At 42.4% G+C, this 12,728-nt stretch overlaps 1 protein-coding gene and 1 long non-coding RNA gene across 17 annotated transcripts in view; one reads left to right on the top strand and one right to left on the bottom strand.

The window, feature by feature from the left end:
* Window positions 1-12,728, bottom strand: part of Dock10 (dedicator of cytokinesis 10) — a 266,509-nt gene that overhangs the window by 1,954 nt on the left and 251,827 nt on the right. For 10 of the 16 annotated variants that reach the window (XM_063237241.1, XM_063237242.1, XM_063237240.1 and 7 more), the window contains 6 exons: window positions 9,324-9,470; window positions 5,458-5,668; window positions 4,104-4,294; window positions 2,635-2,735; window positions 2,327-2,465; window positions 858-933 (listed from right to left, as the gene is read on the bottom strand). In XM_063237241.1, the coding sequence (XP_063093311.1) occupies window positions 858-933; window positions 2,327-2,465; window positions 2,635-2,735; window positions 4,104-4,294; window positions 5,458-5,668; window positions 9,324-9,470 (865 nt within the window). Of the gene's footprint in view, window positions 1-546; window positions 714-857; window positions 934-2,326; window positions 2,466-2,634; window positions 2,736-4,103; window positions 4,295-5,457; window positions 5,669-6,605; window positions 6,705-9,323; window positions 9,471-12,728 lie in introns of those variants that run through there. The other 6 variants (XM_063237245.1, XM_063237239.1, XM_023567063.2 and 3 more) reach the window with 3 other exon arrangements.
* Window positions 1-12,728, top strand: part of LOC134473290 (uncharacterized) — a 75,227-nt gene that overhangs the window by 60,655 nt on the left and 1,844 nt on the right. Inside the window, exon 2 of the long non-coding RNA XR_010043487.1 lies at window positions 10,825-10,915. This is a non-coding gene — a long non-coding RNA (uncharacterized LOC134473290). The remainder of the gene's footprint in view (window positions 1-10,824; window positions 10,916-12,728) is intronic.

Genomic DNA, 12,728 nt, shown 5'->3' with positions numbered 1-12,728 from the left:
ATAGCAAACTTACAATGTGAGTATAATGTGGTCAAACTATAATCAACCGATAGGATTACAAGTACAGCTGCTTAACTATTCCAACAGGGAATGCATCTTTTTTTCTTCATCTGGTTTCAAAACCTCTTCTAGTTAAGACTTTTCTGGTACTTTTAGAATTAACTGCATGGCTAGTTCTAACTTTCTACTTCCCATTTTTCTATTTGTCTGTTGATAGATCCTAATTGTATCTAATTTTCAGAGCTCCACGGTACAATTTTCCATTGTGTTGTGATGGTATAGGCACCTGTTTTTGGAATATGTGCATCCATATATAAGTGCATGAAGCCATTGTACAATATCCTGTGTGAGAAGTCCCTGGGGAAGTGTGAGACCAGGGAGAAAGTTTATCTTTTCTGCCAACATATCTAATTCTTTTCCTGAATAGTTGTGCAATCCATCAGGTTCTTTCCTTTGAGTCACTTTCCAGGAAGCACAAAGCCAAATTTTGCAGCTTTTAGAAAAGTTTTCCTAGAAGTGAAATTATTTTTCTCTACTTTTAATCACCTGTTTTTGTTTTGTTTTGGTGCTCTGGGTATATAATACATCTTTGTTTTGAAAACACATGAGGTCAAGTACATCCAGTACACCTTGGAAGTTGTTAGAGTGTGTATTTTTCTTGCAGGAGTTGTGAACTTCAGCTGTTATCACCAGCCCCAGCCCCCGCCATTGATCTTAAAATGGAAAAAGATTGTAATTAAATCAAAACTTACACAGCACCAGTGGCTATGAAATGAACAGGGAACACGATCAGCGAAATAGAGATGGGGGACTGGGAGGCCACCAAGGACAGAGCGAAGAAGAAAAGAGACACATACCACTCTTGCTTACAGTACTGAGGGAAATACTAGACACAGAAGAACAGAAGCTGTATAAACATGGACCTCGACAGAGCTGCCAGGAAAAACAGAGAAAAGCGTTTTTTTGGACCAAATTCCAAGGTCAGACATGATTTACAGTCAGAGACAAGCTTTCCTTCCCTATCTTCTCCATCTAGTTTATTCTTTTTTGTTTCACTTCCAGGTCTATAATTTCTCCTCATTCTTTCAAGGCGTTGCCAAGAGTATTTAATTCTCACCTCTCAAAAAGCCCAAACCAGCATTATCTACCCTAGGGATCCTACCAAGGGAGACCGATGTTTCTGTGACCTAAGTCAGCCAACCATTTCTTCTCTGGCTGCTATGGAGACTGGACGGGAGGAGATGCAAAAGTAGAAAAAGGGTGCATATATGTGGCATGTAATTTGAACAAAACTTTTCATGTTTTGAGAATCATGTTAATGGTAGATCATTTAAGGAAGGGAAGGGTAGCTAATATTAAATGACTGACTGCCATGTAGAAGGCACCACGAGGACACGAGTTCACATTGTGCCTCTCTGTTATTCCACAAAGAACACATCCAGTTACTGCAGGGAACCATGGGTATGAGATGTCAAAGTGTGAGGCGTGATGGATGCTGGGACGTGTTAAGAAAGCCGCACTTCAACAATTTGATTTTTGACATCCCCACCCTCACCCCCAAATACTCTTGACTACTGAACTGTTACACTTTGTGCACAGCTTACGGAACATGTTGAGTACGTGCTGGATATCATACACGACCTGCCTGCGGTGGTAGGGGAATGGGTTTTTTGCCACCTGCTCCCATCTGTGGAAGCTCAGCCTCTGCAGAAAACAGATCTTGAGCAGTCCTGCGACTCTTCCCTTAGCACTGTGCAGCGCCCTATCCTGGCAGATGTGTGGAACTGCATACCACATCCGCCTGGCCTTCCCAGAGGGCAGGCAGCAAGCCTTAGTGGGAGTCCCACTCAGGGTTCCCCAGTGTGTGAGCAGACTCACAATTCTAGAAAATCAACAGTTCACACACTATGGATAAACATCTTGGAATAGTGAAGAAAGTTCTCGGGTTCTCTCATATTCTTTCTTTTTTGGCACTGGAAATTGAATTCAGGACCACTGCAATGAGCCATGTCCTCAGCAGGTTTATTTTGAGATAGGGTCTCACTGAGCACTAAGTTGCCCAGGCTGAGCTCCAACTTGCTCTTCCAGGGTGCTGGGATTACAGGTAATTACCACTGCAGCTCCATTCATATTCGTTTCTTACAGATCCTACCTTAGCCAATCTCTGCTTGGAGCCAGAGACTGCCAAACACTGGGGAGAGAACAACCTAGCAACACAGTGCTGGTGTAGAAAATGATTTCATCAGCAAAATAAAGTCTCCAGTCCCTGTCCTGATGGGCCCTTTCTATCCGTGGGCAGTGGCGAGTGTCACCAAGCAAAACTTACCTGCTCATTTATGACTGCGGAGAGCTCACTGAGCATGTCCTTGTAATGGGACCGCAGTTCTTCTTGGTACTCCAGCTGGTCCTCCTTGATGAGGCGCTCATTCACATCTAGGGCCTGCCCACAGGCGTCAGCGAATTGCCTTTAACAACAGCATCAGCAAATTAAACACCAGCCTCACAGGGCGGCCTCCGTGAGTTAATAGCTGCTAACAGACCCTGCCATCTCTGAGGGCTCCTTGGACAGCTCCTTGGGGAACTCACACCACCCTGGCTGAAGGACGAAGAACTAACTAGCAAAGAGAATCTTACCTGAAGATTTCCTTCAGAAGCTTTACTTGGTTGTCAGGGTATTTCTTTGCATTTGTTTCTTCCAGGAAAGCTCGTGCGTAGGCCATTGGGCCAGCATTGACCTACGGGAGAGGTGAGCATTGGCTGTGATTGCGCAACTACTCTCCTCCTGCCCTGAGTTTACTCCACAGTTGAAGGAGGGCAGCACCCCAGTCTCACAATGCCTTGTGTGCTGTCCTCTGTCAGGTCACTAAGCCACCAAAGGCAGCGCCTGAGCTCTGTCCTTCACTACTACCTTCTTAAACTGGTCACCTGACAGCCCGCTGCTTGGCTGCTCATCCCCTAACAGCTTTAAAACCTACACGTGCATCCACTAAGGATGTTCACACTATTTAAATGTAACTAGTTTTCCATCAAATGTTTGCTGTCTGCAGTAGGACAGTGACTTTTTTTATCTGCTGGCTCTTCTTCTTCTCTTCCTCAGGTTAGCCAGGGGTGGGGCCAGGATAGCAGGCTCAGTAGCAAAGTCAGCATCTGTGATGTTTCCATCATTCAGGCCCTAATGCAGTGTGGAAAGGCCAGTTTAATGCACTGCCTTTATTTAAAATTTTAATACTTTGTTGATTGTGGAGTTTTAAGCATTCATTTTGATTTTTAAAAAGATCGTATTGATTTATCATTTTAACTTGATTGCTGACTACATTTTGTGCCACAGTAAGTGCCTCACACTCCTCACCTCAAACCAGGTCAGGGTACGGGGTCCAGCCCCAGGCTTCTCCCTAAGCCTCTAACTGCATCGCCTTTCCCAGGGTCTCCCACAGCTCCCTGCTCTGCCGCCACTAATTTCCTTCTCCTTGTGACTTCAGACCTCAGCATCAACCCTTGCTGCTGTTTGAAATGTCACTTACACTTTTGCAAATAGTTTTTTTTGGGGGGGTGGGTACCAGGGATTGAACTCATGGCCTCATACTTGCCTGGTAGGCACTTATGCCACTGAGCTAAATCCCCATCCCAGTTTATGTATTCTAACTATGACACTCACTGAGAGGAGAGCATCTGCTTTCTTTCACAACCCCAATGGCCAGGTAAACACTAATGCATGCTTTATCAACTAATAAGCATTCTTTTCTGGATTTATTTTGGAACAGTTATAAATGCTTATGGGTAGACATGTACAGGAATGCCATGTCCATTCATTAGTTAATTCATTCATGAGGATGCAGATTTAGAACATGCTTTCTGCAAGAAGACAGGACGGGAGAGTTGGAGAAGAAAACATGTTATTTCAGCTACACTTAGAGATATAGCTACAGGCACCAAAAATACATAAGAGAATTTTAAAACACTCAGATTAAGGTGTTAGATGGGATGCACACATGGCAAAAACATTTCTTACATCTTTGGTTAAAAAAATAAATAAATTCTAGGGCCTCACAGGAGGATTCCCTGGTCCCATCCATCTATCTGGGCTGCAGGGAGTGTTTACCAACCTTCACACTGACGCTCCCTTGGAGTTTGAGCTGAAGTCGGATCATGTCCACCTCATCCATTGTGCAGAGCTGGTTAAGCTCAGAGACCTTCCTGGACATCTCATCAATTGCCACTTCAATAGGATTCAGCTCTGTGCTCGATTGGCTTATGACCTGAATCCTCTTCTTCACATAGGGGAACAAGTGACTTGCTGCACAAAAGTCACACAAAGAGATATCAAGGATCAGTAAAGAGTCAAGGATTCCCTCAAAGGCCAAGATGATCATGTATTGTATCACAACATGTGAGATATTCCTTCTGCATGTTTTTTTTTTTGTGTTTTCCTCCTATGTATCATCTTCCTTCATATGTCATAGCTTTTGCCTCAATACATTCATCTGCTAAACTTCTGCCCTTCACTAGCTAAAAGAAATGTTCTCAGGGTTAGATAAAGACCTTTAGAATAGCCAGACACTGAAAAGATGAGAGATTTTACTATATTTTGTAACTGAAATGGAATCGATCCAATAAAGCATGCTCAAATATATACTGAATAGAATGTAACATCTTCATTCTAGATTGTTTTTACGATACATGTTCTGGGTCAGTTTACAGGTGGTGAATGCATCTCCAGGCTTGGAGAACAATTTAGTTCATACATGCATTGTGCAACCCAGGGCTGCCTGCATCTCCCAAGATAGCCTGACTGTGTTTTCCTCCAGGGTGACCCCAGCTCCCGACTGCACTGGGCTCCTGGAGCTGCTGCTGTGTGTTCCCCTTCACAGCAGCTGTGTTCATGCTGTGCTCATCTAGATTTCTTGCTTTACTTGGCTCATTCTCTTACCAGACTGTGAGCACTTTGCAAGCATGAATCACGCTATAGTAATTGGAATCACTGGGACTGGACCAGTGGCCCGCACCTACTCAGAATGCATCCAGTGTCTGTTGAATGGCAGGAAACACGCCTAGCACACAGAATAGACCTGGGTAGTACTGGTAGGGGTGGAGATCAGTGCTTGCATTCATTTGAGAGAGGAAGAAGCTGAATCCTAGCATGGCTGGAATCTTACCCCAAAACTACAGTGATGAGAGCTGTAACTGCAGTAGCTGAGAGCAGATTCAGGGAAAAGACAGAGAGGCGAGCTCAGTGCCTGTGCCCTTCCCCAGTCAGGGACCCCACACCTCTGTGCCTGCACAGTCTCAAGGGAAGCAATGCAAAACAGCTCCCAGGACACTTTTCCTCTGGGTGCTTCTCTGGGCCTTGTTTGACAGAGGATAAAGCTGCTTATCCTGGCAGCGGACTGTGGGAACTTATCTGCAGGATGGGAACAGCTTCCGATTCCCACTACAGGGCCCAGAAAGCCCTGCACCTACTTGTCAGGACTGTCCTCCGCTTGCACTGCTCCGCCACCCCACCATGCTTCTTGCCCGACAGTGTGAAGGGTGTCTCAAAGACAAAGCGGTTGATGTTGTGGTGCATTTCAAAATCTGTCTTCCGGTCCTCGATTTCCTTTTCTTCAAAGAAAGGTGTGACATAGGTCACCTGGATGTAGGCGTATTTGGGATCCAAATCCTTGGGGTTGACCTGTGTTAACACATGATGGGAAAGAAAGGGTGGTGAGCCGCTGGTGTTTCTGTGTGGTTCTCACCTGGGCTGGGCACAAGCTGACAGCGAGTCCCATTCCTCAGCCTTCATTTATTTATTTTGGCACAAGGTCTCATTAAGTTGTTCCGGTAGGTAGGCAGCAAACTAGTGATCTTCCTGCCTCAGCCCGGGGTGATCTGGGACTGGGGGGGGGTGTGAAGGGGTGGGTATCAGTATGTCAGCTGCAAGGTACCTCTGGAAAAAAGATGGGAAGTTGTGTTTTCCCTGGGTGAGCACCAGGAGGAGGCTCCTGCTCTCCCCAGAGGAAAACGGGCAGCCACAGTGTTTCAGGGCCAGGTGGGGCCACAGAAAGAGCCCAGGGCTGATGGTGGCAGCCTGGCAATGGTGGGGGCTGCACTGGAGCCCACTTGGCATGTCCTGTACACTCTGCAACATGCCTGACTCGTATTACTTTTTAAAAATTTCTATTGGCTAATGCATGTCCAGCAGCCTTTGTGTGACATGCAAGTGTTCTGGTAGTGGAAACTTGTCTTTGTCCCTCTGTGAGTTAGTGTCATACTAGACCGGAGCCACTGGCTTTTGGCTTTGATATGGAGGGAGGATTCTTGTCTGTTTAGCAGATTAGATGCTTAGTTGACTACATGATGACAATTTTTCATATTTTCTGTTTCAGATTCCCTCTTTTATACACAACAAATCATTCCAACTCTACTTTGACATATAAGCCTGATAAGTAGCAAGGAAGACAGGCTGAAGGACCCAAAAAACTCCACACAAATTATATTTGAGATTAAATTATCCTTGAGGTTGAAAGGGATGATTTTGTGTGTGTGTGTGTGTGTGTGTGTGTGTGTGTGTGTGTGTGTGTGTGTGAGGCAGGGTTTTGTTATGCAGTTCAGCCTGGCCCTGAACTCACTTTGTAAGCCAGACTGGCCTCCAACTCAAAGTGATCTTCCTATCTCAGCTCCCCAAGTGCTGGGATTATGGGCTTGCACCACCATGCCTGGCTTCTTTTCTTTGTTTTTTTATTTTAAGGAGAATAAAACAAAACAAAACAAAACAGAACAAAGCAAATCAGAACAGAACAATGCAAGCTACACAGAAGTTCATAACAAGACAACAGGAAATCAACAGTGGCTACCATAATATCTCTTGTTTTCTTTGAAATAGTTGTCCATACCTTCACATATAATACAATCAAACAAAATAAAATATATAAAACCAATCAAAAGAATGAAAACATTTATGGGACTTCAAAAAAAAAGGACAATAGGAAATCAACAATGGCTACCATAATGTCTCGTTTTCTTTAAAATAGCTGTCCATAGCCTCATACACAATGAAATAAAATAATAGTAAACAGACTAAAACTAATCAAAACAAAAGAATGAAAGAATTACAGGACTTCAAAACCAGATAATAGGAAACGAGCAATGGTTACTATAATATCTCAGTTTCTTCAAAATAGCTGTTTATACCATCACACATAATAAAATCAAACAAAACAGAATAAAACCAATTAAACAAAAGAATGAGAGCATTATAGGAATTCAAAACAAGATAGTAGGAAACCAATCATGATTACCATAATACATCTCATTATATTCAAAATAGCTGCCCAAACTATCAGACACACTAAAATCTAACAAAACAAGACAGAACTGAACCAAATCTAAAAAAACTGTGAAAACATTACAAGAGTTCAAGATAAGACAATAAAAATTAACAACTGGTTACCACCTTCTCCTGGTAGGTGTTTCCTCCTCTATCACTTCTATAATGTCTAACTCCTTCTGTTATTTATGCCAGTGTTCACGCTGTCTCATTTATAAACACGATCTTTAGTTGCATCCATTTACCTACAAAAGCCTCGAGATTATACTACTTTATAGCTGAGTAGCTTTCTGTTGTATGAAAATACAGTGTCTTTCTTATCCCTTCTGTGGTAGATGGGCAAGTCACCCTTGCTCTTTTCTGGTCTCCTGTCACATGGAATACTTGTTTTCTCCCCTTTGATTTTCAGTCTGTGAATTTCCTTTTGCATTAAATGTGTTTCTTGTATACTGTATACTGATGGATCTTGTTTCTTGATCCCCTCTCCCTGTGTTTCTTTTTATTGCTGAATTGAGGCCACCTACATTAATGGTTACAACCAGCATGCACTGTTTTGTCTCTGCCATGCTATTCTCTTGCTGTTGGCCCTCCACTTTTCCCCTTCATTCAATTGCCTGTCCCATTTGGCTTCTTGAAGACTTTTAAAACTTATTCCAACTTTCTCCATCTTCCCACCCTTCCACTTCCTCATTAACTCCAGAGATTTGAGAAACCTAATAAAACTAATCATAATTACACTGTAATACTGGTTTAATGGTAATCATTTTGAAGATTAAAATCTAGGGGATAAGAGGGTATTTCTCCAAGATCACCATCTGATACGCAGCAGTATGACAAACACCTAGCACACTCCACTGTCTTGTCCTGTCAAGAATTCTGTGCATGCTTTCCACACAGGCTGGCACTACTATAATAGTTCTGTCTGTCCATACAGGGATGTGATTGTAAATTGCAAATTAGGGAGAATGAAAAACCTACTTGCAAAGCTCTGACAGTGATCTTGTCCTCAGAACTCTCCAAGTATCAGCTTGTAAAAGAGGACAGGAATAAACAGTCTTTTTTGTGGTCCTGTAGAACCCTACACCACTGCACACAAACCAGCTTTTCCAGCTCCATCCTCTACCACGCTTCTCTGTCCAACCTGCCTTTAAAAGATCTGCCATTCTTTAAACCCACATCCCCCTTTTTTTCCTTCCCACCTGCCCTTGTGTGTGCTAAGTTTCTCAGAATGCTCAGGGTTTCCCGCAAAGGCCTTGCACCCTACAGTTCACAGTCAGAGATCCTTCCCCTTTATAGTACTGCCCCAGGAAAAATGAGCTCCTGCTGGGAGCTCTCCTTGTGTTGATGGACCCACATCTCTTTGATTGTACTTTGCTGTACTCTATCAACTACTCCCACAAGTTCTTCTGTTAGTTCCATGGGAACTGGGAGCTCTGGATGGAAAAGGCTCTGCACCCCAGCTCCCTCTCCTGGGCCTGGTACCCAGTAGATGTTACTAAATGAATGAAAGTATGCAAGCAAGTTCTAAGTAACCTCATGAGATGTAAAGTTTGCTTTGTGAAGGCAACAGACAATCACTTACATCTTTGCAGGTTAGTACAGGGCAGTACAAGTCTTGTACTATCATGGAGAATGGTTCTTAAAAATCAGTCTGTCCTAGGAAGACCTCCTGAACTGAATTAAGTATTTGCAACTTGGATTTCTTTCAGTTCTACTTTGGGGCCCAATCACTTGAGTATTTTAATTACTGTTCAAATGCAAATTACCTATGAGAGAAGTAGATTTAGTAAGCTATTTCTAAGATCACTTACAAGTTACTTGCACAAAAATTTGTGGTTTTGACCAAAAAAAAAAAGAAAAGAAAAGAAAAAAGAATCACAAGTCAATCAATCAGCAAAACATCCAGAATAGATTTGGTAATTTACTGTGCAGGATCAGTGAATTAAAATAATAAATATAATTTAAAAATAAAGCAGTAAGCCAAGTCTTAGCACTGGGTTGGACACTGATTTTTCTGTACCTTGTTGGAATCCTGGATTATCTTCACATTGTCCGCTCCGAACTTATCTGCATAGAGTTTGAGTAGCCTTTGGGAAATCTCAGAGAGACCTGTCAATTTAGGCTCTTTATAAATATACTCTTTACCTTCTTCCTCTTCAAAAAATCCCTATGAGAGACACATAATGGACCACTGGTTTTATTAGGGAACTTTAGGTACAAATCACAAGCAAAAGAAAGAAATTTACTTAAAAAATATAGCTAGTCTTTGCATTGTTTTCCAGGCCATTGATTAGCACCCCATAAAATTCGAAATGAAAAAAGAACAGCTGAAGAAAAAAGTATCATATAAACAGACATTAATGTAAATATTCCCTAGCCATGTCAAAGAACTTCATTAAATATCTTACATATATTTTCTCTGTAGAAATCAATGGATCTGCGGTCATATATTTTTGGGGACGAGTGCCCTCTTGTGGCAGTCTGAGGTAGACCACAAAACAGAGCATGTTTGGCAAGGCCCAATTATCATTCTTAATGTCCTCTACAAGTCTTTGAAACTAGTACAAATAACATGATGTGGAATATAAAGGTACCTAAGCACTTTTTATCGTTATCTTAACACAAATTCCATGTAGTAAGCTCCTAGTTTGCACCACTTAAAATAGCGCTGCATCTGTATGATGTCAATGTGCTCGATTCATCCTAACTATATGTAGCATAATTACTAAATTTGCTTCACTAATAGTTCTTTTATGCTCTTGAAAGCTGGGCCTTACAGGATTAAAGACAGCAACCACCCCATCGTTTTTATCCAATAGGAGAAACTAGGATTTAGCCTTTATTCATTTGTCTGGCTGGAAACTGGCAAAGGGGAAGATTTTATTATCGGAAGGTAATTAAATGAGAAAAATCTTTATACTTCCTTCTCTATGAAGATACAGAAGTATTCTTCCTGTGGAATATATGTGAGCTCAGAACACTAGATGAATTTGAGAGTGAAGAATCCAAGTTATCTCGTTTTCTTTTCTGCAGCCTTTACCTCCAAAGAAATGGCTTTTAAGGGTGGGCAAAGCTATTGGAGTTCAAAAGAGGCTTAGGTCTTCGAAAAAAAAAAACCTTTTTGACAAAATTATTCATTATATACCAAGTAAGTCAGACAAAATGTTCTAATGCTGCTTTCCTTTTTGGTGGCTGATTGAGGCAATCTCGTAGTGGAATAGTAACTACTAAACCCATGTCTGTGCTGTGCACAGCTCTTGCACAGCATTTTCACTCCCACGCACGTGGTCACCATTCAGAGAGACTTTGTATCATAAGAGGGCCACAGCTGTCATAAGCAAAAGGTGAGGGAAGATGTCCCCTCCCCAACACTGTGACTACCTGTGTTCATTTCCATGTTCCTCATTGACTTTGGGCCCGTGGAAACCTGTCTTCGTCACCCGCCGTACTCAGTGTTTACTGTGCTGCCTGCCCTCCAGGAGGTTATTTCAATATGTTTGTATTTGTTCATTTTTCAACAGCTCATATTTATTGAAAGAACACACAGAGGAAAGAAATTGTTCTTAAAGGATCTACGCTTTAAAAAGGTGTATTTGCTCCAGATGTAACTAGGTAAGATTCCACTGCTTTCAATAAACATGTTTTATTGAATAATTCCTTTGAGAAATATTTCAAGGCACCAAAAAGTGGAGTAGGAGTCGCCAGGCCCTGAACTTCTAAGTGACACAGATGTGGAAAGCATGAAAAACAGCTTCCTGCCTTTCATCCACACCCTGTAGGGTGGCAAAGGCTTACCCTGCCTGCCGTGACCTCCTGCCTGCTGGGCCTCTGTTCTCGATTTGTGGAGTTTTGTCTGACTCAAAGTCATTAGTTAGTGGCTAACATGGACTGACACATCAGAGAAATAGACTTCTGAGGCCATCAGCCGGCATCTCCCTGTGGCCACAGCCAAGGCAATGTTTACAACTTCAATCTCACCAAGAAAAAAAAAAAATGCCACTAAGTTTCAGGAAAAGATTTCTATTTTTCTTCAGCCATACAATGAAAGTGAGTATCAAGAGCTATTTTCACTGCGATCTTTTCCCCTGACAAATTTCTGAATTTGTGGAAAATACGGGGTAGAAAGCAGGTGTCTATTGTTGTCCTGATGAGCTCTGTGGTCTTGGCCATGACCTGTGACTTTATTGACTTTCCTGATTTCTTGATCTGCAGGGTGGAGAAAATGGTCAGAAACCTTCAGAGAGGCCATCCGTGCCACACTGAGGGCACAGGAGGCCTCTGATGAGTGCCAGCTGTGAGGATGATGATGCAGACACAAATCCCATTTCCATAAAGAAACCTGAGTGCCGACTCCTGTGGTGATAAAACCACTTAGCCCAGCTCTGAAGCCTTAAGCACACATACCTTCAGCTGAGCTTCCAGCACAACCACAATTTGCTTATTTCAGCAAGTCTGCTGAGTCTCCGTATTTTGGACAGTGATTGATTAGAAAGAAACAGATTAGAGCTCTTTAATTTTAATAGAATGGAGATTGTAACTAACTGAGACTGTTTTATAAAACTATTAAGGAGGAGCAGGAATAGAAAAATAAAGCATTGAATCCAGGGTTCTTCTGCCAGGGTTTGTATAACGTGCTTTAGAGACTGTCCAAGTGGCAGCGGCGGAAATATCTGAAGGACATGCTTACCTTTTACCCATCAAGCCATCAAGCCATGGTCCCTAATTATGGAACACTATCTTAGGAGGGTGGCAGCTGCAGCTCTTTATGGAACTCACAGTTTATGAACTAAATGCAGCTGATGGGAACCCAGCAGCAAGGCTGTAAACTGGTTGCATTTCAAGGCAACCGGAAGTATGGCCTTTGTTAGCTTAATTTTTTAAAGTGTTATTTTACAGTGCAACAAATGCCTTCATCCCTCAGGAAACAGCACATTTTGAAGCAAGGACTCTGAGTCGGCAGTGTTACTATACATGGATTATGAAACTTATAGGCAATACAGCAGGGTGGGCTGACCCCCCAGACCCTGACTCCTTAGGAGGTGCTCCTTCTTTTCACTTGTTTCCCAATCTTGCCATGACCATCTTATCACTGGAATGTCAACCATAAGTGTGCTGGCGGCTATAGTTAACTGATCCAGAGTTCTTAAACAAAACAGTGCATTCCAAGAGAAATACAGTGTACCAAAGACAGGTTAGAAAACCTTAATAGCAGGCTAATTGTTTCAAGAAAGGATGCTACAAGAATGTAGAGAAATAGGTCCATGCATGCATGAACTCAGTTGCGATGTTTGACTATGAATATGTAGTTTAGCTCAGTGACTTTCATATATGTGAGGAGATAGAAAGGAATGTCACATTCCAAAGTGGAGATGGTGGTTTTTCAAACTACACATGAACCTTCCCCACTCCTCTCAAGTTCTTTATG

This window comes from Cavia porcellus, unplaced genomic scaffold, assembly GCF_034190915.1.
Source record: "Cavia porcellus strain 051 isolate PalLab524CR breed Dunkin Hartley unplaced genomic scaffold, mCavPor4.1 scaffold_26, whole genome shotgun sequence".
Taxonomy (NCBI): domain Eukaryota; kingdom Metazoa; phylum Chordata; class Mammalia; order Rodentia; family Caviidae; genus Cavia; species Cavia porcellus.
This window is presented reverse-complemented; position numbering and strand designations above follow the sequence as displayed.